This window comes from Stylophora pistillata, chromosome 8, assembly GCF_964205215.1.
Source record: "Stylophora pistillata chromosome 8, jaStyPist1.2, whole genome shotgun sequence".
NCBI classification, from domain to species: domain Eukaryota; kingdom Metazoa; phylum Cnidaria; class Anthozoa; order Scleractinia; family Pocilloporidae; genus Stylophora; species Stylophora pistillata.
Window position 1 is genome coordinate 30288572 of NC_142526.1, and position 23184 is coordinate 30311755.

Genomic DNA, 23184 nt, shown 5'->3' on the forward strand with positions numbered 1-23184 from the left:
TGCGAATCCCGAAAAATTTGGTCGGAATTGCGCTGGCCTGTAAGCGGGCTCTCATTACACCTCTTATTGCACCACAGCACAAGCGGCGAAGAGAGATTTGATCCGGCGAGCAAAGCCAGCGGCGAGTGAGAAGTCCACGAGGGGTCTGGCACGAAAACACCTCTCGCACTCGCCCGCGTTCGAAACGCGTGCGCCTTGCCGGTCGTGTCGTTGAAGTACCGAAAACATCCTGCTTGCAGGCCAGAATTTACATGTTTGTCAATGAATGTGTCAATCCTATCCATCCCCCAATAACTCTTTAACTCCTTTGAGCGACTAAGAAGGAGAATTTCTCTTTACAGAAACAATACAATATCAAGGAGACAAGTGGGCAGAGTAAAGAAAAATATCAGTTGATCCAATACCAAATTCTCCAGAATAACATTATAAGAATTTTGGCAGACAGTAAGGAGAATTACTAACGAGATCTTGGAGTGAAAGAGTTTATGCTCCGTTTATTCTTAACTCTCTGGTTTTTGTTACCCGACTCCACGACTATTTCAACATTTTATTCTCTTCGAGGGAAATAGTTTTTGGGCTAAAAATGACTCCGGAAATTATTTATACGCAGCTCTCAAATCCTCTTCTATTAAAGAATCGGGTCATTACGCACGAACTTTTCTTGCAGCTTATGACATAATGACATGAACTTTCTTTCTAACTACATGCACTAGCTTTGGTTGCACACCCCAAAAAAATAATTAATAATATGAAAATCTTACACAAGATTTGCATTCCACCAGGTTGGATTTAGGACTGGGTCAGATGACAGGATTCCCGTGCCTAACAAAAAGGACAAGACAGCAGAAGAGGTCAGCAAATCAGGCGTATATTTTTTTATTTTTTAACCCTATAAAATCACGAGAAAGAGTCAGGTATAAGTCCGAATCGATCTTTAAGAGCTGTGTTAAGTTATTCATAGAATCACGGAAGGTGGTCTCACGGTCTAGTACGGAGGTAAGGGTGTATATTTTCCTTCTAAAAAAAATTTATCGCACTAAATATAACTCGCTCAATCTGCCAACCAAATTTAAACGGATGTTCCCCAGTGCGGAATGCTGCTGGAGTGCAGTCAACGTCAGAGGAGTTAAGGTCTAATCTCCGCGTGCGTTTAACAGACTCTACCTTTTTGCCAGGGAATTCCAAGGTGGTAATCAAGCAGAGAAGATAGAGAATTTTGCTAGAAAATGTGTTGCGCTTGCGGAAGTGTTGTTTTGCTCGCTAACCAACTGTTTTTTTTGTTGTTGTTGTTTTGTTTTTTTTTTTTCTTACGTTTTTGCTGTCATCCTTTCGTGGTTTCTTAAACTCGACATAACTGTGCGTATACTTCGCTCGCGTTGTTTGAATTTCAAGGTAAAGAACGTACACAGTCCTGCACAGGAAGTCGAAAATTCGCGACACAGGTTGGGCTATTTTTAGATTCTTTTAGGCACTCCGAAAACGGGGATCTAAAAGTAACTTAAGGGGATTAAGTGAGAAATAATACCTATCTAGGGGATACATGTTCTTTAATTGATCCTCTAGTAGGAGTATCCACTATCTGAAAAATTGCCAGGGCATTCCATGCAGGATAAACATTTACTTGGATACTCTCAGTCATTTTATGCCGCAGAAAATAAAAAGGGACACAAAGCGGAGAGTTTTCCGCCTTGGAATCTAGAAGAAGAGTTTCATTTACGTCATACCAAATCTAAAAGAGCTCCACGTAGCAGAAGACATCAAATATTTCATCTTAGAATATCTCGCGTTGCAAGACTCCGAACTGGTACAGAACTCACCGCCTGGTGAGAAAACAAGCAGAATCAAAGATTAGAGAGCAGATGATGAGGGACATTGTGATTTGGGATCCTGCCGCTTTAGGCGGTACGCTTTTAAACAGATTGACTTCTAAGTGTTTACAAAAAGAAAATAGAAACAGAAGCAGATCTTGCATCCGAAGGAAAAGAAAACCACAAGAGGGTGTGTCTAAATTAGGGGCTGTATGAAATACTTCAGCAGTCAAAATATGCTGAAGAACCAACAGGAGACTGAAAGTACTTTCTACCTTTGGGAAGTTATGATATTTTTGCAAAAGCGTGGTTTTAACCCTTTCCGGCAAAATGTCTTGTTTTCGCTATGTGCTGCTGGCAGACATAGAATAGAACCTCCGCGAATGATATTATAGCAACAAAACAGAGAGCAGATTTTAAAATTAAGACCAAATCAAAAGCCGCCAGAACTTATACAGTATTTATAATCCACTATCTTTTACACTCAAAATTTCTGTTTCCCCAGTGAATTACGGTACGAAAAAGAAAAAAAAAAAAAAACTTGGCGGAAATACTAGCAACTGAGAGGATCAATTCAATTTAAGGGGTTACTTGCAAACGGGTCCTCTAAGACGACTGTATCCAAATATCCGATAAACCGCATTAAAAGCTTCCCAAAAAATAGAGGAAAAACAACAGGAAATACCAATGAGAATCTGAACTGTTAAAAAACTTATCGATCCTGTGCGAGATACTGGCTCTTCAAAAACACTGCAATTTTCTTTTCAGCTGCAAATTACCCAGAGCCGCGTCGAAGAATGTCTCGTTATTCCAGCCTATCGCTAAGGTTGAATGCTCGCTGTAATGTACGTTAATGTGCTAAGCTCAGTTCTAGACAATTCTCTCTTTTTTTACATTTTAAAAAACAGACCATACTGTTAGAAGGTGATCATAACATCTCCCCTTTTAACCAGGCTAAACAAGATAAAAGAAGATATTTTCAGCAAGCGCTTCTGCTCATTCTAGCGTCCGATTAAATTTTACCTTCTATGAAACACTTAACGACATTTCTCGTAATTCTTTGGATGATACCCCTAATCCTATTCAAACCACATCTGTCCCCTGACATGTTGATCCTCTTTGTTACTCAAATTGAAGGAGAGCGCTCTTTCGGATCAACGCAATCAGTATTCATCGAACGTTGAACATTCAATATCAAAAGAACGACATTCCAAACAAACTGCGACCATTAAAGATACAATTGCCTGGTCGGGAAGAAAGCGAAATTTTCATTTATTTTATTTAACCGAATCTTTCCTTCTTAGGTATCCGACCTTTTCTCGGCCCGGAGGATACGAAGGAAGTCCGTCCGAAACACTTTTTCACTTTCATGAAGTTGTAAAAATCCCTGCGTAAACTTGGATTAGCGCACAATGAACAAAAGACAGGGTGACACGATGCAATTGTTTTTTCAACAATCAGCAAAGTGATTGCAGCTTTACATCCTGAAGAAAATTGTTTCGCGTGATCGTTTATATGAAAGCTATCATTATAGCTAAAGTAAAGTGTCTAGGCGATTGGCTTTCTTCCATGCTACATTTACCGAAAGAACTTCCGACTTAAAGGTGTTCTGCCTTCAAAATTAAGGACATGTTGATAAGATATTTTTGTAACAAGTTTACCGAGGTATTGTGGGACAAAGATGTGTTCTTTCTTAATCTTCTCAAATTTATTTAAAACCCTGATAAAGGACAATTTGTAAGCTAAGTCAAAACTAAAAACACACAGACTGATTTATACTTACCCGCCAAATACACAATCCATCTTTTACTACCATGAGCTTTCCTCAAATAATACCTGCCAAAGAAACGAGGAAACACTGAGAAGAAAATAAATACATATTTATGAAAACTTTTCGTAGTTGCTTTATTTATCTCTTTTTATTGAATTTGCTGTTGATTTTATTGCTCTCGATTTTATATCCATGTAGTTCGTTAGTTGTACAATGGTCGGCTTAGAGCCAAATTCTGAAAATGACCCGAATGCAAACACGTTTGCAACGGGAACCAAAAAACGAATTCAGTGTGCAGTAAAAGTTGCGACATCTATTTTATTTTGCTGGAAAACAACATCCTTTCTTGTGAAATAATGAATCTCAGAAAAGACACTGATTAATGATGGTTAATGTTTAGCTTTGTCGTCAAGTAACAAAACTGTATTGTTTTAATACAAAGAAGAACTTCTTAGTCCCCTCCCCACAAGATTCCAACTGCAAACCTTCAGATTTATCAATTGAATATTTGACTTCTGAGCCACAGCTAAAACGAAGTCTTTCTCGAGTTTTATTGGATTAGAGCAAGGCGAGATCCCCCTTTTTGTTACTTAACTCCGTTAAATAACCTTTAGATAGCCGCATTTTAACCTGGCACAAGGCAGAAACCTCCTTGATTGCTAAAAGGCTGGCTTAATGTTTGAACATCTAGATATTTTCTCGGTTCACTGAAACAGTTCCAAATCTATTAAAAGGATTTGAGGGTCCCGCTATCAAAAGAGTTAAAATTGTTTTGGTTAGTTGGATAAGGTATTCGGAGCGTTTGAGAAATTTAATTCAGAATAAAAGAAATAATTATCAAATTAATAGCGTGATTAACAAGGATTTGACGATGACTGCAAAATTGGCGGAGATTTGCGACACACAGGAAGGTAACGGAATCTATCACTTTATTTACTGTGCAGTAACTGCCAAAGAATTCCCTGCAGCATTTGTAAACAAGACCATGTATGGGTGTTTTTCGTGAGATTGACCAAATTCGTCAATCAATGCTATTGATAAGTTATGAACTTGCTAACTGAAGCCCAATCAACAAGTGAATGCTGACAAACAACAAATCAGTGTGCGAAATCTAAAAAGAGGACTTGACCAAGAAGAAGCAGACAAACTTAAGTCTGCCAGTATTTGAAAATTTCAATCTTGATAACTACCTTTTTGAAAAGTTTTGAATATTCCAAAACACGATTTCAAAAGCAGGAAGGAAAGATTTTGTGCTGGAGCCAACATCATGACAAAGAAGAATTATAGTGTTTTTCATCATAACTGCAAACATCTGTTCTTTTAATGGAGTTTTCTGGGAACAAGGCTGACTTCAAAGGTTTTCGGCTTTTCATCAAATTTCATTAACTATGAATCAAAAGAAATTTCTATATTATTTATTCTTTGCTTGATTATATTGTAATAATGAAGTTCTTTATTCTTTTTTGGCGATTTATTTGTACAACTGCTTGAGGAAGTAAATCGAAAGTGCTTCGCTCACTTCACGTACTGGTCAATTGAGTTAATGCCTTGTTTTTTATCCTTCGATGATTCCGTATTGCATTAAGCTGGCATAAAAACAAAATTCCTGCTTAATTGAAATGCTGGCAACAAAGAACTGCAGGAATAAAATGCTGGCAAAGTCGAGATGTAAGAATCTTAATAATTAGTTTCCTTCAATTTAAAAATTAATCTTATAGATTAAAACAGAACTTAAAGAATTTCCGGAAAACTCGTTGTAATAAAAATATTATCGTTCACGTTTCATATAGATATCTTCAAATCTGCACTTAGATTTTGTGATAATTTTGGCGGTTTGATGCCACTTATGGCTTATACTCTGATTCCATATTCAACCCTCGGTCAAAATATGATTTTTAAACTTCCCGTTAACCTGACAGTAATTCCTTCGGCACGCGGTCAAGAACACGTTTGGGCGTTGAGTTTGTTAAGGAAAGCTCTATGTAAACACGAACTTGACGTTTGAACATTGAAGCAATGCGAGACCTGCGCAAATTATCACGTATTGTGAGTAGTGATTCTTGTTTCGATAACTGTTACATCGACAATCATTCTGTCAGCACAAATATTGCTTTCTACCTTAGAACTTACCCTGCTGGTGTACCATCGTTGCATGTAACGTTTCTGTCAGTAAGATGGTGTAACTTCATCATAAATAGATCGCGCGACTGAGGGCACTGTTTCGCCAGGTGAACGAACTGTCGAGGGCCCTCGTTCAACGATTCTTGCTGTAGGTCTATGCTGCAGTCAACAAGAGGAACACCCAGAAACGCCCAGAAAAACATCGCTGTGAAAACAAGGAACTGCCGGGAAAGATAAACACAAGAAGGAAAATATTTTTGTCATTTGTTTTCTAAACATGGTGTGAATCAAATATAGTTCGAGAGCTTTGAGTCTTTGTAAGAAAGCAAGATACCGATTTTATGAATTGTTCTACAACACGACGATTGAATAGGCCCAGGTGGTTTTTTTCTTTTGAAAAACACCATTTCTTCTGCGAGTATTACTTGCACAAATATCACAAAAGTTGTTCTATAAATAAAACGTTTGAATTAGTTGTTTTCTCGGCTTATTTTTGCCACGGCTTAAAGTGCGTAGCCATCGTGTGAAAACAAATTAAGGGTTCGACATAATTGACTAAGTATTTACAATTGTGACAAATTAGTATCCTAAATGCGTTTAAATTAAACAACTTGCGAGAACCGCTCATTTTGATCTAAAATAATCTATGATAAAATTTAAAGAAGAAACTGAACACCAAGATCTACCTTCAAGAATTCACTCACCATTTTCGATGCTAAAAATCAACTAGTTGTCCTTTTAAACGCTGCAATCAGGTTAGTTGTTCAACCTGAAAAAAAAAATCGCCCGGCCTCAAAGTAACCGTTTTTTTCACGCCGTGTGATCTTTTATCACGGCAATAAAACACGCTTACAACTCCAAGAATGGACTACCTGCGTCGAAACCAACGGGACACTATAAGTGACGACCAGAAATAGATAACACCGTGGTGCTCGACTAGGCTATATAGTTGTGAACTTCGCTCTCTATTGGACGCGGTAACTTTAAAGCTTTATCCTAATTGCTCAATTATTTAACTCCATGACCGTGTGAACCGCAAAGTTAATTCTGGACGCTTCAATTACACACCCAAGCACGTTATTGGAGCAGCCTCTAATACTTAATGCAATGATATCCATCTAATTCAAATATTTACGTTGCAATGCCCCCATACTTTTATGGTTTATTCTAATTGCTGGAATTAAACGACAAACAGTAGCACGTGTAAGTCTTGGGGCGCGCGTGATCAAAACCTAGATTGTTCTAGAGACGAATTTGCGCGTTATTATTTCCTTCAAGGGAAAAACGTAGTTTTTTCTCGGTGAAACCAATTAAGCCTGTAAGACCATTTCTCGCGTTCCTACCCACATGGGACCCGTTTGGCGGTTGATCAAAAGAATGATTTAATTGTAACCCGCAGGATCAAAGGTAAAAAGGAAAAGACCGCATTGGCGGACACTGTTTTTGCTTCGGTGTAATCGTTTGTACAACGAACGAATGCGACCCCGGGAAGCTCGCGAAAAACTTATACAATAGGCCGATCTTGAAAGCACTTAGAGACGATAACTTAATCCGTCCGTGTATAAATTCCGTCCAAATCTGCGAACCGATGTCACGAAATGTACCGCCCTTATCGCCAGTCGTGTTTATGTGCTCAGTAATGCGAGGAAACAAATGAAAATATGATAAGTTTATCACATCAGCGCAATCAAATAGAACAATCGAAGACAACGTGCTTTTAATCGTTCTCAAGCCAAGCAATTTTAAATGAAGAAAGGAAACGTACTGGGCAAGCTTCTAAAGAGAAACATCGATCAATATGCGGTGTGTTAGTTAAAGGCTTGTTAAGGGTCCAACTAACTAACCTGCTGACTAACTTGCTATTGCGCTACTCCTCATCAGAGGTTGCTTGACGTAATAAGGAGGTAAAGGTGTTCTGACAAACACAGTTTTGTAAAATGAGGGCATATTGCGGTCACTAACTATCCTGAAGAGCGTAAGGACTTGGCTAAAAAAGATAAATTAAATTCAATTGTAAATAAGTATAAAAAATAAAAAAATGGCATAAGGGTCATTTCTTTACACAAACTGGGAAATAATCTCTTAATTAAACGCTCAAATTAAATTACGTTCTAAGGCAGAAAAAAGATGGACCTTAGCATGAGCTGGTTTGCATCATAGCAACCTCCTATCTGCCCTTTGGAGTTTGCGATAAATTCCAGTTGCTGAGGAACTTCGAGAAAGATCTATTTATGTGTTTTAGTTGACTGATTTATGACAATTTTCTCAGCTTCGTCCCAATCAAGAATCCGAGTTATTCTCTAGTATATGGCGCAAGAGATATCTTTCTTTTTTCGGTTGGTTACATACTAACGGTAATACCGCAACATTTTGACAGTTTTAAAACTCTTTTTTGTCTTTTTTTTTCATACAGAACAGTTGGCTGAAATTGAACCCGCTGTTAACACGATGTTTTTTCATAAGTCATCCTTTCGTCCTATGTCACTGAATTACTGCGAACTCAGTCTTGCACCGTTCTTTGTTGCATGAATTCTGAGCATTGAAAGAGATGCCCTAAATATCATACAGACTTGCAAAACTGGTTGCCTATTTTTGTTGCAGATAAATATTTTACTAATAACGATACTTTTCAAAGTTTTAAAAGACAAAGAAATGAAATGAGCGAACCCCAAAGACATGTAACACCAGATTCATTACTAATGATAAGAAATATTTCTCAAATGCAGAGTAGCTAAAACATAAGTTCATGAAAACCGAGCGTTCAGCTTCACTGAAACTCTGTTGTTGAAATGCTGTTATAGCTTTTCACCCCATCCATCCTCTATGATTCCAATATTTCAGGCCTTCCGAGATATAAGGATGAAAAAAACAGTTACTGCCAATACAGGGCAGAATGCTGTCCGGTTCAAATTTCATTTTGCTATGGACTACTGGGGCACAGTACTTTATCATTCTTTCAGACTGAAAATCTAAATAAAAAAGCTAATTCAGTAATCGACGATTTCTTTTTAGGACAAGTTAACAGTGTCAAAGGTATGTACGTGATCACAATTTAATAGGTGGTTCAGTTCTCTTTGCTTGAAGACAATTGGCGAAATGATAGTCTTTCGTTCGAAAAAAAAAAGTGCACTAGTCTTTTATTTTCATAAAACTCAAACTGAATTCTCACCGAAAATTTCCTAAACAAATATTTAAGTTATTCAAAGCCTTGATAGAATCATCCAGTGGGGGTTAATCAAACCTATTTAGTTGTTAAGTTGACGTATATTTTCTCGTTTGTAAACATAACAGAGAATGCCTGTAATAACAGCAAAGTGCAGTTGATAACGAGGTTAACTTACGTCTCCGGGGTCAAACATGAAACTCTCTACTGACTTCCTACCCTCAACTGATTTCGAAGGGCAATTTGTAATTCTTTCAGAAATTTCAGTAGCTTTCTTTGTTTGTGTGAAGGTGGAAGCGGAAAGAAAAAAAGGGGAAAAGAGCTGATCTTGAAGATTTCGGACGATCTCGCATTCTTATAAACTAGATGCACGCTGGAAACTAAAAATAGCCAATTGGAAAATTTTAGTACGTAAGTGTCAAGTTTTTACATGGGGATGACGATTTTTCAAAATAAACTATTTTAAGCCAACTGCGTGCCACCAGCTTGCAAATAGAGTTTGCAAAAAACAAAAGTGAGAAAATACAAAAAAAATTCTCAAATAATGATTACGAAAAGTGCGACTATCAACGAAATTTTCTCGAGTAGAAAAAGCGCTTTTCATTTTCTACGGATCGCGTGAAAGCCCGATCGCCTGTTACGTATTTTGCACCTCGTTTTAGATATGCGCCTAGTATAGTGCGAGTAGAAGACTTTGAAACACGCTTAGCTGTAATGAATCGGATACGTTTTAATTAAGCTATTTAAGCCGGTTTCTTAATAACGGCCTTTGGTCAATAAAAGTTTTTTTATCTAAATTTGCGTGATCGATACATTCTCTGCTGGAACTTAGGAAGTTTATTTGTGGTAAACCGCTGTCTAAAAATATCACATCTTGTTACTTTATCTACTTGTTTTTAACTACCGCGGCAGCGTTAATCGTCTTTGAAAACAATATAAATTCAAAAGCTTATACTAAAGTACACCATATCGGAAATCTCTGTGTAATTGTTCTGTTTATTATGTTTTCTTTCATAGCAGCTGGCGCATTTTTCATTTCTGGGTTTTACTGCCTTCTCTTCCAGTTCTGACTCGCATTTCTTCAGAGCAATAGATTTTGCTCTCATAGTTGAAGTGTTACCAAAATTTTAAGGGCTTATGAGTACGGCTAATTTGTCTTTTTGGGTATCAGAGTTTGTTAGATGAAATAATCTGAGGAAGTCGTACATAATTGAACTTCTCGCTTACACAAAATTAAAAACTATTTTCCCTGAAAAGCGTTTTCCAGTCACTTACTTTAAGCTGCTCTGTCAACCCGGCTTTCCAAACACTATAGGCTTCGAACAGTTCTTCATTTCTATTTCTGTTTCCAGTTTGAGTAAGGGGAGCTTAATTTCGGATTTGAGATAAATCCGGCTCTGCATGTGGAAGGAAAAAGGAGAAGTGTAGCTCTTTCTGATCCAGCTATGCAACGCCATACCTTCCGTCTTTTCTCTACTATCTATGAGCTGCTTCTTAATTTATCATGGCTATCGCAGTTTTCCAAACATTCGCTTTACACAGTCTATCAGACAAGATCAGTACGAATAAAAAGCTATCAGAAGCGGTAAAAATCGATTTCAAACACGTTCTTTCGTTTTAAATCTTTATTTTCTCAAGTCATACGGAAACGCCACATCTACGTGACCAAGTCCAAGAAGATTCCAAGACGAGATGGAATTCGCTGGTAAGTAAGCTAAAGACACACATCGGTCTCTTAATTCGCGTCATGTTGTCAGTTTTGCTTTCAGGAAGCTGGCGGTCGGTTGGTAATTATCAAGCGGAAGAAATATTTGACATGGTGAAAGATAACCTTGCGCGCTAAAAATATCATTGCTTTTCTAGCGTGCTGTTGTTACGCAATAACTCTGTTGTGTTTCAATGACGAGCGAAGAAAATGGACCGTGGGCGATCGAAGAGCTTGTTTTCTTTACCGGATGTTCTTTCTCAAGGCATTGGATAAGATAAACATTTGAGAAGGTAATATTTCCAGGAATTTCATTAAAGCAAAAATGCAAAGGAATGGCGATATTAATGATTGGTACAAAGACTTTCGTAATGGTCCTTTCACTAGCAATGTAGCGTCCAATAATACGGTTTCGGAAGAGAGCATTCTTTTGCTAAACATGTTTTGCAGCTTGTTTTCCAGACATCTGTCGCGACGTGGCACGGTAAGCAAGCATTTTTTTCACAACAACTTAATTGTTGAATGGAAGATTTTAGCCGACTGCGTTTACTTACTAATTCATGAAAAAGAAATTTGATTCAGGAAAGGTAACTTTAACTTGTAGATTTCAACGTTTCAGAGAGAACAGCATGATATAAAATGAGTAGAGTCGATTTTCCGTTCTGATACAGTACCGACCAAAGCATTTCAGTTCACTTATACCCTGCAACATAATCCGTACTCAGATACAATGAAATATATGAAGTTCATATATTTTGAACTGCGGTATTAGATACGTATGATGCACGATCCTCGCAGTAAATAGCGCTATTTAAGCAATAGCGCTATTTACTGCGAGGATCGTGCATCATACGTATAATCCGTACTATATTTTGCATTTTACAAACAAGCTCCTTACAACAAGCCTTTTACGTTTCGATGAGTTTCTATGTATAGACCAGCCAGAGTTCCATTAGCGCCATTTTATTATTTACAGATCGGTAAAAGTTAATTATCGCAGATTTCTATTTGTGGGCGGGTTCTGACACAGACATACTACCTCTAGTGGTCTCATTTTCAATGCTAGCTGTACTATCTCAGTACACAAGTTAATTTTGGATAACTCGAATATTAGGCAAAAGGCAAACTTAAGAAGTTACTATATTATTGACTCTGATGCAGTTCCGACTGAGTTATCAAAAGTAGTAAAGCTCCTCCAATCGGCTCTTGTTTAATTATTTTACCATATTACCTGTGTTTGCGTCTCCAGAGGAACCTCTCGGACTCAATAACATCATTATTTTGCCTAGGAGATGCAGTGAACTCTGTTGTAATGAATACCTTTACGTGTATGGAAAGGCATAATTATCGGAACAAAGGTTAAGCATCTTTTTCTGTAATGGAGAATCCTACTGAGGTCGAGAATCTCTTTCTCGAGTAGAGACCTTTTCTGTCGAGACGTCGAAGAATTTTGTTTTCTTCGAAATGAAGAATGTTTTCTGGAGTCAGGGGTCGAGAGTTTCTTACTTTCTCCTTGCTATTTTTTACAAGGAGAAAATTTTTTCTCGTGCCTTAATTTTTTTTCTTTAAGTCAAAATTAGTTTACACTTTCTAAGATTCATCATGGCTTCTTTTTCATCGTCTAGATTTTCATTTTCTCTCTTCATCTTCCCGTATTTCTTTTATGATCAATAATCAGCTCTGTCCGCCCTTCCTGTTTTGTTTCTACTAAGTCGAGTGGGTGGAATTTGGTTTTCCGGAGGGACGTTTGATCGATCAGCCTTTGCCTTATAACTGACAAGTTTTTGACCATCTATTGAACAGTTCAGACTAGGGAAATGAGATTTTAATTGTCAAATTGCTTTTGATCACATCAGAGGTCAAAGCGTTTTTATGCAAAGGTTTTTGTAATCACCATAAATCGAGATAAACGATTTTTAATGACACGAGCAAGTCATGTAAGTAAGCCTTGCGGACGAGTTCAATGAGCCAAGAAGCGAGTTAACAGAAATTCGTGTGTAACAACCATTTAAATGCCATTAGAATGAAGAACTGGCATCTTGTTTACTCTGGCAAAGCGTGAAAAAGTATTCCGAACTAAAAATAACTAAACACCAGTGCCTTGGTACAAAATACAATAAGGGCACAATGTGAAAAAGAAACATGTACACGCGGTAATTGTCAATCCAATTTATGATGATAAACACGAAAAAAAAAAGAAGATATACGTATATGACACAGAGTTGGATTAAGAATTATCAGCTAAATCTAGGCGAGTCGGTTAAAGAAAAGTATAACCAGATAGCTTTGGAAATGCCAAGTTTTCAGAAGGAGGGAAAGGTTAATTGAGGATTGAAATTAATTTGTTCCACTATCAGGCAGGTTGTCTATGGTAGCGACATTGCAGACAGGATAATTTAATCAGTATTTCATCTGTCAGATTTAAGATGAAAGATGAAAGAATATTCTTACACCTCTCTTAAAGACCGCCTTTTTCCTTTTTCGAAATTTGGTCTTTAAAAAAAAACCACACGCGCTTGCCACGCAATTTTTTAGCACAACTACATGCGCCACATTCCTGAAAGTCGATGAGGACTTAAAACACTAATCACAGAAATGCGATTGCGGCCATAATCGACAGCTGGTAAAATAAGTGACAAATACATAAGAAGCTCTTTAATTGTCAAATGGCCACCAGGAGAGCGTGCGAATTTCTTCCATCTTGCTTACACGAAGAAGCAACTTAACGAGTTTTGGAAGAAGTCAAGTTCGATGTGCATGGGTGGGCGCGGTGCCCTTTAAGCATTAGTTCCCGTGAGAAAAGAAAACACAAACGGGGAATCGAGGAAAAAAAAATGTATAAGTAAAACAAAAAACAGTATCTCTAATTTGGAAAAAGCTAAGGGGATTATTTGGCGCTGTAAGAAGGGATTACATCCCTAATTGAGGTTACTTGAAAATGCTCTGATCTCAGATTAAGGTCGCCGGGAGAGGAAGTCTGCACAAGGAAAGCATTAAGGGGGGCGTGATTTGTCTGGGTTTCACGATACGGACAATATCCTTCGCGACAAAGGCACAATGACAACATACTCAGCGTTGTGAAAGCAGATCAGTTTTAGGTAAAAGAGTCCTGCTTTCACCTTAGCAATCAAAGAAGATAAGACAGATAATCTATTTTTTCTTCTGCACGCAAATTTGGATTGAAAAGGTCCGCCTCGCTAACAGTAAAAGGCACAGTGAAAATGTTTGCTCCTTTTCTTTAGACTCTGGAGTGAAGTAAATTTGTTTAAGTAGACGTAAACTTTGTTCAAGCTGGAAGAAGTGCATAATTTCATGTCTAATTATAACAAACCCATCAGCAGGATATGACGACATGAGGGAAGATATATATCCTTCGCTGAGAACATCAAATTGTGCAAACTTAATTTACGGGATAATGGATTTATAACATAATCCTTACCACTAAAAAAAACATTACCGCTAATCACAATGATTTACGAATCGGAAAAGTCATTTTTCAGCTTAAAATAGTTTGGACTTCAAAGATATCGATAGAAAAAACGAGATTATGGAAAAGAAGAGACAAAAAAGGAAAGTACCTAGCTACTCAATTTTGTTTATTGCAGATCTTCTATTTATGGATAATTTTTCTGGAAAAAGATGATAAAATTAGCAAAAAATAATCCTGTAAAAAGTTTAATTGAAGGAAAATTCAATTAAAGATATATCAAAATGAAACAAATGTCCGGTGTCTTGGGCGAACGACGACAGTAAAATCAATAGTAACTGCGCTATCTTTCATTGACAACCTTCTCAATCCATTCGATGAACAACAGTCCTCTTTTAATGTATTACATTTGCGCAAAATTTGCAGAGCTCTTCTGTCTGTACATACATAATAAACTCTGAAAATGCCCACGGAAAATTGAACTAAAAAATATCAGATTCAAAGATACATAAATCAATAAAGAGAAAACACATTTGGAGAAATGTTCATGGTGTAATATTAAATTTTGACACTAGGCTAAAATGTTCTTTTCTTTTGTCAGGCTTGGATTGTTAGTTTGAAGATGAATCCTCCACCCTCCAAACAAACATTTGACGCATATGAACCAAGTATACAACGCATTTCGCCTACCAACCTTTTCCTAGCGTATATTTGCAAATGAGGTAATGTTGGCACAGGGCAGGAAGGGGGAGGGGGGGGGGGGGAGATTCCTAATTTAGCTTTCTGCTTCTATTGCGTCTCTGTAACTACCTGCTGACCATCTGGAAAAAACTTTTTGCCAACGAGTTTGATTATACTTCATTTAGTAGAGCATCTTACACCGAAATCCTACGATTTGACGTTCGAATTGTCGTGAGACTCTGATTTATTTCCTGTACCACGCTAAGCCTTGTGCTAAATGAATAGCATATTTCTTTGTACTACACCCAAGCTCAAACTTTTCCATCTTTTACCGTAGCAATTTAAACATTTAACACAGGTCTTAAGGTGTTCAGACATTATTTTTTTACTTCATTTTGTGACAGTCGAATGCAATCTGATTCTCTTCTCAGTCATATGCGTTATGCGGGGAACTGTGATCAAGAGCACCTCAAAGTTTTTTCAGCCGTCTGGAGCAGCATAAGGAATCGTCCTGAAATCCAGAGCAACCCTTGTTTGCTAACTATATGGACAAAACCACTAACTAGGGCGGAAAAAGAAACCTGCTTGAAACAAACATGGTTGTGAGCTAAAAAGCAGAGATTTTGAACAATTTACGAATAATGCTCTGTATCACTCATTCAGAGTTACGTAACGGTTTCCCCTAAGTTCGTTGTGAATGAACAGAAGCGCCCTCAAAACATGAATGTGAAGATTTCATATCATAATCTTTGACCATGAGGAGATAAGCTATTGAGTTTAGGATGTCAGATTGTTCTTCGATTAAATAAACTAGCGCAGATAGGTATATAGAAGGAATAAAAGCTTCACAGGAACGATCAAACGATCAATCGAAGCGGTTGCACAAACTAAATTTTTCATTGGCGCAATAAAGGTTTGGTTTTTTCGTTGTGAAAAAGAAAAGACAGTTTCGCAGGAAAAGCTACAAATTAACCAGAAGTATCTTCCTCCTAAATTCACATTGACAATGAACGATAAAAATTCGGCGAATTCGACAAACTCATGGGCGTTTATGTAAACATTCTCATCAAGCGAAAAGGTCCTTGTTCCTATTCAGGAGTGGAACGACCAGTTATGAAATCGTAAGTCAATCTGACAATAGTGGGAAGCAAAGTGAGTGCAAACCAGAAACAAATTTGTAGTGGACTCTAAACATCTCTTGTTTTTTAATTAGCTGACTATTCTTCACATTTAGGGGCTTAATTCATTCCTTCTCTTTCTTCATTAACTCACACTCTACGTTGAAATAAGCTGTTGTTCATTATTGACTAGTATTAGTAGGGTGGTATTGCAAGACGTGTTGGTGAACTTCTAAGCCTTCGTTAGTCTCTAGAACGCTTAGCGCACCAATTAAAAACTCAACTAAAAATAAAAAAATAAAACATTAAGCGAGTTATTTGCGCGTGACTTCAGGCTTTTGGGATGCCTTTCAGCCATTTCCTGCGTTCAGATCTTTCACAGACATCCAAGCTTCGAGGAATAGAAGTTGAAGCGACGGTTGTTGAAAGACGAAAACTTTTACGTTGTCAAAACCCACATTCTGCGGTGAAAATCACACTTAAAGATAATGATAAAAATCAAGAAAGTATTCTCGTGCTCGGAAATCCGCGTCGCCTTGATCTTTCCGTTTTACTATAGCGAACAAAAACGCACTGTTTGCAAATGACTTTGGCAACTAACCCAGACGCTATACGGACGGTTTTTACCCACAGCTTTGGTCATGGAAGGCTTGGCAGTTCACTGAAATGAATAAGAGTTTCATCTAATTGTTACGAGTAAGCGACTAACGTTCCCCATTTTCATCTACATTTCTGTTCCTGACTTCTGCTATTCCAAATCTCATTTTTATGCATAATTCATCAAGTTGTTCTCTCGCTATCGCACATTTTCATAACCAACTTCTGTAGCCGGTTAATCATTATATACAATTCTCTTTTTAATAAATTTAATTCTTATTTCAAAAATCTGTGATGATGACAGTCGCAGCCATGGCTTGCAACTAGAAGAATCATACCATCGAACATGGCGAAAGCCTTTTCTATGTTCGTAAATTCGCGTCTCCTGTGGTCTTCTGGTTTGGCATAGCATATAAAATCGCACTGTCTAAAACAGATCTTGAAAACCTAATCTAGGCAAAGATGGAAGGTGGGTTTTCACCTGCACTTCTGTCATGGACGCTTGAGAGTTTGCCTCGAAACGCCTTGAAGTATTACCGACCATATTTTACCAGTAAGTGACAATCATCTACTATTTTCAACAAGGTTGCTTCTCTTGACTACAGAGAGTCTTCTGTTACTCATCTGTTTAGCAAATATTCACTACTCATTTGTTTTAACGATATCTAGTTGTTCGTGTTTCTTTAACTGACTTCTTTGTTAGAGTCATTGGTACAATTCTTCCTTTCATTTGTTTAATGTTATATCTTTTTTATAGTCTCACTTGAAAGGAGATCCGTGAACATCGCTCGCAAATTGTGAATTATGACCAAAGCCATCACTGTGATCGACTTATTGTCGAATATTACCATTTATTTTCTGACAAGTTTCTTTAATTGACTTCTTTATAACATTTATCGTTTAAAATTTTCCTTAATTCTATTTTTGCAGTGTTCTCTTGAGTTCAACGAAGAAGATTTCTCGTAAAGGATACACATTCCACTTAAAATACCTTTGTTAACTGCAGGCTAACTTATAATTTTTATCTTATTATGCAAAAGAATAAATATGTTGCTATCGTTTTTGTTACTGCTGTTGCAGAGTTTGCATATGGCATATTGCCCACTTCTTCGCTTTTAAAACACATTGCCCCAACAGATCTCGTATCGAGTAAATCGATACAACCATCGATATGGCACCTTATGTAGATACATCTCTAGATTAGATTACAAGAATACTTTGCTTGATTATCCATCTGCTATTTTATAACCCACCCAAGGCGAATCCTTTCCTGTCGTACTCGCCGCTGTCCAAAACGTTTAGCATGAATTCCGCCACATCTGCGCGAGACATCCAAATCTTTGTGCCTGTGTTACATTGTCCCTCTTCGACTTTATACTTTCCAGTCCGTTTACCTACAAAATACGTTTCATCCTCTTGTCAGTATTTGGACGCAGAATATCAGTGGAAGATATCGTTATTTTCCTTCACGTGACATGCTGAAATCCAACGAAATAACAGAAAGCGAGATTTTCATGCATAGGTGATCGGAGCCCGAGATGTGAGCTTAGATACGTCAGCTGGGTTAAAATGATATTGTTACTTCTCCCTATAAAAGATTTCGTTTAAAGAGAATGCAATGGAAATTCACCTAAGGCGAAATTTAGCTCTAAATGTGCAAATCTTGTCAACTTCAGGGTCAAGTTTGTTGTTACAGATTCACAAATACAAGAGATGAACTCTGAGTATACTCATCCAAGAGTACACTCACAGCAAAGTGAATTCTTTGAACCACTGAAAAGTTGAGCTAGCAATAGTTGTCAGGGTGAAGCTAGTCCTAAATGGACTGTTTTCTGTGACAGAGTCACCATGGGACGTGCACACCCTGCAGACTGAAGAAAACTCTTTATACGGCGTAGGAGATGTAAATGAACTCATGTTAAATATGCTGGACTCAAGCTAAGGGGGGCCTGGCATGTTCACTGTGCTCTGTTCTTGGACAGAACAGTTTACTCACATAGTGCCTCTCTCCACCATCACCATTGGGATCAAGGAAACCTGCTGGGGGAGGGAGTGACTTTAAATGGTCAAACGTCCCATTTAAGTATTTTCAGTCACTCAGTGTTGATAAAACTGTAAAACATTTCTGACAGAATGGAAAACTTGGAAAGCTGGAAAAGGAAATGGAAAGCTGGGATGCACATGTTTCAGAGTTTTCAACACCCGTGACAAAAATTGATGTTTTAAGATCGCAAGGGGAGGACAGCACTAGTTTTAATAATTGTGACTTGGTCTTACACTAATAAGCTAAATTATTATCCAACTGTGCTTTGTAGAGTACAAACAATGTGCAAGATGAGTACAAATATCACGTTATATTTGTGCTCCAGAAATACCCGCAAAATTTGTTCACGCTGAAATAACAATTTAGCGAGTTGGATAATAAGTCTCTTATTAGACATTTTGTTGTGTAGTATTGCTATGTACTTTTACTCGTTGTTTGTATTTTGATTCGCCCGACAGGTTCGTCAAAATACAGTACAACTCATAAAAATATTCTGTGATACTACACAACAAAACATCTAATAAGATATATATATTCAGCAACATGCAAGTTAGAAGGAAGCACAACTTACATGTGGTATTCTTGGGTCTTAAAATTTACTTCAAGGTGACTACGAGCAGTCCTACCTTTTCAGGGTGTGACGAACTTTGCAAAAAAAAGAGGGACTACTCTTAGTTTAACTTAAAGAGGTAACATGTTGGATTTGAAAAACAAAATGAGTACAGAAAGGGTGGGGGAAAACATATGAGAGGAATTCTTCTCCCTCCCTTGGCCCATTTAACCCCTTCCAGTTTTGTTTACCCCAAACCCAGTTCTTTCTAGCCTTATTCTTGCCAATGAAGATGGAAAATGGTGCCCACAAAATCCACGGACAAGTAATGACTGTTTGATCATGCTCATTCATAAACCTTAAATACAGCATGCCTAAACTGCAGGCAAGCCATCAAATTGATCCATATCATGCAGCTTACCATTAGTTAATCCACAAGGTCTGATAATTGTGTAGTTTAACTCCTGGGGGTCAGTTTTCTCAATCATTTTCTCCATGGTAGTCATGTCTTTTATCATTCCACTAAGGAACAGTGGGTTTATTATCCAATCCGCCAACCAACGGTTATTTGGCCCTGGTTGAGTACACCATGCTGTCATAACTGCAAGTCTTTTAACTCCATTCCTGTCAGTGGAATAATTTAGATAAATTTAGTCCAATGAGCAGGAACAGACTACTTTTGTAGGCTAAGGAAGAGATGAACCTAATATTTTTTAGTGTTCCTGTATCTGAGGATAGACCCTAGTTTCAGGAGATGTATCATTGACTTTCCAAAAACTTCAAGAGAAGTGGGAACATTACGTAAGAGGGTCTTTTTGCTATGGGTGGGTGGTTCAAAGGTTGCAAATTGCCCTGGGTTAAGTATGTTGGGTCTAGTTGAAACTAATTTTTTTGTGCAAACATTCAAAATATTTCATTGTCTGTCTAAGAATAGAACTCCTCATAAATTTAGGTTTAATACTAGTGAACTATTTGATGTCAAGTGAATTGGCCAGAATTATGGTGGCAATGATATACCGGTAATCAAGGATAACTATTCCTCACTAGTAGGAAGAAATACAGATGATTGACGCTGCCATAAATACAGAAGCCAAACAGATAAATGGACATCATTTAAGATTATCTTGTCATTGTTGCAGAAGGGTTCACCAGATGTTTAGAATAAAAGGATTACAGTAAATTCTAAGGGGACTTATTTTGCTTAAACAGGAAGATCATCTGTAAATTTTAGGTGAAATAAAATTGACACTTCAATTAATAAAAAGCCAAAGAGAGGGGTGGATTTTGTGTAATATTGTCTAATCTCTTTACTTGAGAGGGAACTGTCAGAAATTGTAGAAGGTTAAAAATATTGGGATTAAACCAAATTATGCAGGGATTCCTTTTAATCTACAAGGAAAACATTTAGCTAAGAAACAATTGACCCTTCTATCAGTATATGAGCTTAAGATGTCTATTGATGTCATTTAAAACTGTCTAATTGGCATACATGGATGGGTTTTCATTTGCGCGTTGCTGCATATCAAGTCAAAAGAGGATTCTGCAAGGATTACTGTTCTGAGGCAACCAATGGAATTTTGTGTTCCGCCTATAACTGAATGGAAGTGATTGGTTCAAAATGTTGCTAATGATGGTGTTCATGAAAAGAGATGCAGCTAAAAAAACTAATAACATTTTTTAGCTAATTGAGTCAGAGCTCTATTAGCAACATTTGACATAAGAAATAAAGAAATTAATCCATTATCAATCAGACATAACTGTCAATAAATTAGAAAGCAGAAGGCAAATACTAAGTGGCCAAGTCAGAATACACACAGGACTGGGAACTATTCAGTTAAAATATCCCAGGTGTTTCACAAAGTGCAAAAGAAACTTTGAGAGAATGCCGAACATTGAATTGATTCACACATCAAGCCAGTTACTGGTAAATAATCTTTCAGTTCCATTCAAAAGTGGGAAATACCTGCTGGACGAGTTTCAATGACAGTATTTTAAAACTGTAAGAGGAGTAATTGAAGTATTCATCGACTATATGTCAAAGCTAGATTACGTGTGCTGTACGACTTCTATCTTTACGATAAATACTTCAACTACATGGTAAACAAATCCACATAATATTGTCAGTACAATATACTCAAGTGTACACACCTTTTCATTCCCTCCAAAATGGCAAACATGGACTCCGAATAAAAAGTTGTTGGGTTGAAGATACTTGCAAAAACTCCTAAACACGAAATCACAGCATCCTTCCCCTTCAGTGAAGCAGAAAAACTCTCTACTTCACAAGCGTCGCCTCTGACTAGCTCTAAATTGGGATGCCTAAAAAGTAATTTAGCATAGATAGATTATTACATTTGATATCCTACATAAACTTGTTCGAGGCCTGATCAGCTGAGAACCATAACAAATTACGGTCTTTTTGTCCAAGTCTTTTCATCAAAAAATTTTTCCATCTAAGTCTGTTCGTCTAATTGTTAAATCTTTTCTCAAAGCAAATAAATAACTTTTAGAAGGCTAGATAAGGCTATATAAAGAACTCACTTAGTGCAAGCCGTTGCCATTTTGGTTCCTCTAGCTTTAGTCACCAATCCTTGTTTATGAATTCAACAGCGTGAATTATGATAAATACACAGAGATGCTTATTTGAGGTCATCTTTGGCTTAGTTTTACATCTTTATCATGTTGGACTGTTGTTGTTGGTTATGCAGTAAATGGTTTGAACCCGAAGGTAACATGTGAAAGTGTCGTGTGATCATTCGGGTGAGTGTAGTCCTGAGAACGACTGTTGTCAGTGATGGTGACTGATGTTTCGACAAACTGTGCGGAAGTCATCATCAGAGTCAAGTGACTGTTGTCGGTGGTGGTGACTGATGTTTTGACAACCTGTGCAGAAGTCATCATCAGAGTCAAGTGACTCACTTGAGTCACTTGACTCTTGATGATGACTTCTGTATAGGTTGTCAAAACGCCAGTCACCACCATCAATAACAGTCCTTCTCAGGACTACACTCACCCAGACGATCACACTACACTTTTACGTTGTTGGTTATGTCGGATACTTAGTGATGTTATATTTAGTTGTCTATTATGCCTAACAGACGTTTGATAAAATATATCGTGTTATAAATTCATTTAAAAAAATGTTATAACTTTGATGAAAAGACTTTATATTAGACAAACGGACCTAAGACTTTGGACGAAGACTTAGACGAAAAGACTCTTGGACGAAAAGACCGGACACCATCATGACGATTTCGTGTACATTCTATAAGCAGAACGAAATATTCGTAGTTCCTATAACCGTAGTAATAGAAGTTTTTGAATTTTGTTTTCTGGCTTGCCTGCTTGAAGATCTAGCTAGTTATCAGCTGTGTTTTAAGGTACGTATGATGCACGATTTTCGCAGTAGATAGCGCTATTTATGCAATAGCGAAAATCAGACCTGAAAAAATCAGGCCTGTACGGGACTCGAACCACTGACCTCTGCGATACTAGTGCAGTGCTCTACCAATTGAGCTAACAAGCCAACTGGGAGCAGGCCGTTAAGTTGATTCGTAATAAACCCGTGAAAGTGATAAATGAGATACAATGAATACATGAAGTTCATATATTCTGAACTGCGGTATTAGATACGTATGATGCACGATCTTCGCAGTAGATAGCGCTATTTATGCAATAGCGAAAATCAGACCTGAAAAAAATGAGGCCTGTACGGGACTCGAACTACTGATTTTCGCTGTTGCATAAATAGCGCTATCTACTGCGAAGATCGTGCATCATACGTATCTAATACCGCAATTCAAAATATATGAACTTCATATATTCATTGTATCTGTGTTAAAGGTGTTGAACATCTAAACAACACAGATTTTTAGATTTACGGCATACCGTTCTTGTATTTTCTCCGGAGATCTAACTATTGCTGTGACGTTATGGCCACGATCTAGTGCCTGTGTCACCACTTCCCTGCCTGTTAACCCAGATCCGCCGAAAACAACAAGTTTTAATGTCCTCCGACATTTAATTTCGTCCGCCATATTGAATTCTTCGACACGCAAAGGATCTTGGAAAGTGATTTGCACCCAGGCCTACTAATAAGTTCGTATCCTCACCGAGGGTGACCGAGGGTTGAATGGAAAGATGGCAGAGTGTGTGGGCGGGGGGGGTGGAAGGGGGATGTAATTTGTCTATTACTTGTT

The 23184-nt window shown here is 37.6% G+C and overlaps 2 protein-coding genes across 6 annotated transcripts in view; both read right to left on the reverse strand.

Moving 5' to 3' along the window:
• Positions 1–17714, reverse strand: part of LOC111322493 (palmitoleoyl-protein carboxylesterase notum1a) — a 23619-nt gene extending 5905 nt beyond the window's left edge. The window contains exons 1-6 of one of the 4 annotated variants that reach the window (XM_022925598.2): positions 17645–17714; positions 6405–6469; positions 5710–5921; positions 3592–3644; positions 1725–1820; positions 762–822 (exon numbers count right to left, since the gene is read on the reverse strand). In XM_022925598.2, coding sequence (XP_022781333.2) covers positions 762–822; positions 1725–1820; positions 3592–3644; positions 5710–5921; positions 6405–6407 — 425 coding nt within the window. In that variant the 5' untranslated portion in view covers positions 6408–6469; positions 17645–17714. Of the gene's footprint in view, positions 1–761; positions 823–1724; positions 1821–3591; positions 3645–5709; positions 5922–6404; positions 7535–11799; positions 15695–17644 lie in introns of those variants that run through there. The other 3 variants (XM_088731057.1, XM_088731058.1, XM_088731056.1) reach the window with 3 other exon arrangements.
• On the reverse strand, positions 15851–23056 carry LOC111322494 (flavin reductase (NADPH)). Of its 2 annotated transcripts, XM_088731064.1 has the most exons (5): positions 22874–23056; positions 21134–21304; positions 19407–19609; positions 17645–17785; positions 15851–16455 (listed from the first exon to the last, which is right to left on the reverse strand). In XM_088731064.1, the coding sequence occupies exons 1-5, from the start codon at positions 23020–23022 to the stop codon at positions 16418–16420; spliced, it is 702 nt and encodes a 233-aa protein (XP_088587190.1). In that variant the 5' UTR covers positions 23023–23056; the 3' UTR covers positions 15851–16417. The 2 variants fall into 2 exon arrangements, with proteins under 2 accessions (XP_088587190.1, XP_022781336.2); XM_022925601.2 differs by having other exon boundaries at positions 15851–17785.
• Between the last annotated feature and the right edge of the window lie 128 nt (positions 23057–23184).

What these genes read in the sequence shown, in the direction of transcription:
- LOC111322494 (XM_088731064.1), bottom strand. Translation starts at nt 23,022, where the DNA reads ATGGCGGACGAAATTAAATGTCGGAGGACATTAAAACTTGTTGTTTTC. An exon ending in CCGGAGAAAATACAAGAACG is followed by an intron (nt 21,305 to 22,873) that starts GTATGCCGTAAA and finishes ATTACTTTTTAG; the next exon opens with GCATCCCAATTTAGAGCTAG. An exon ending in ACCTTGTGGATTAACTAATG is followed by an intron (nt 17,786 to 19,406) that starts GTAAGCTGCATG and finishes CGTATTTTGTAG; the next exon opens with GTAAACGGACTGGAAAGTAT.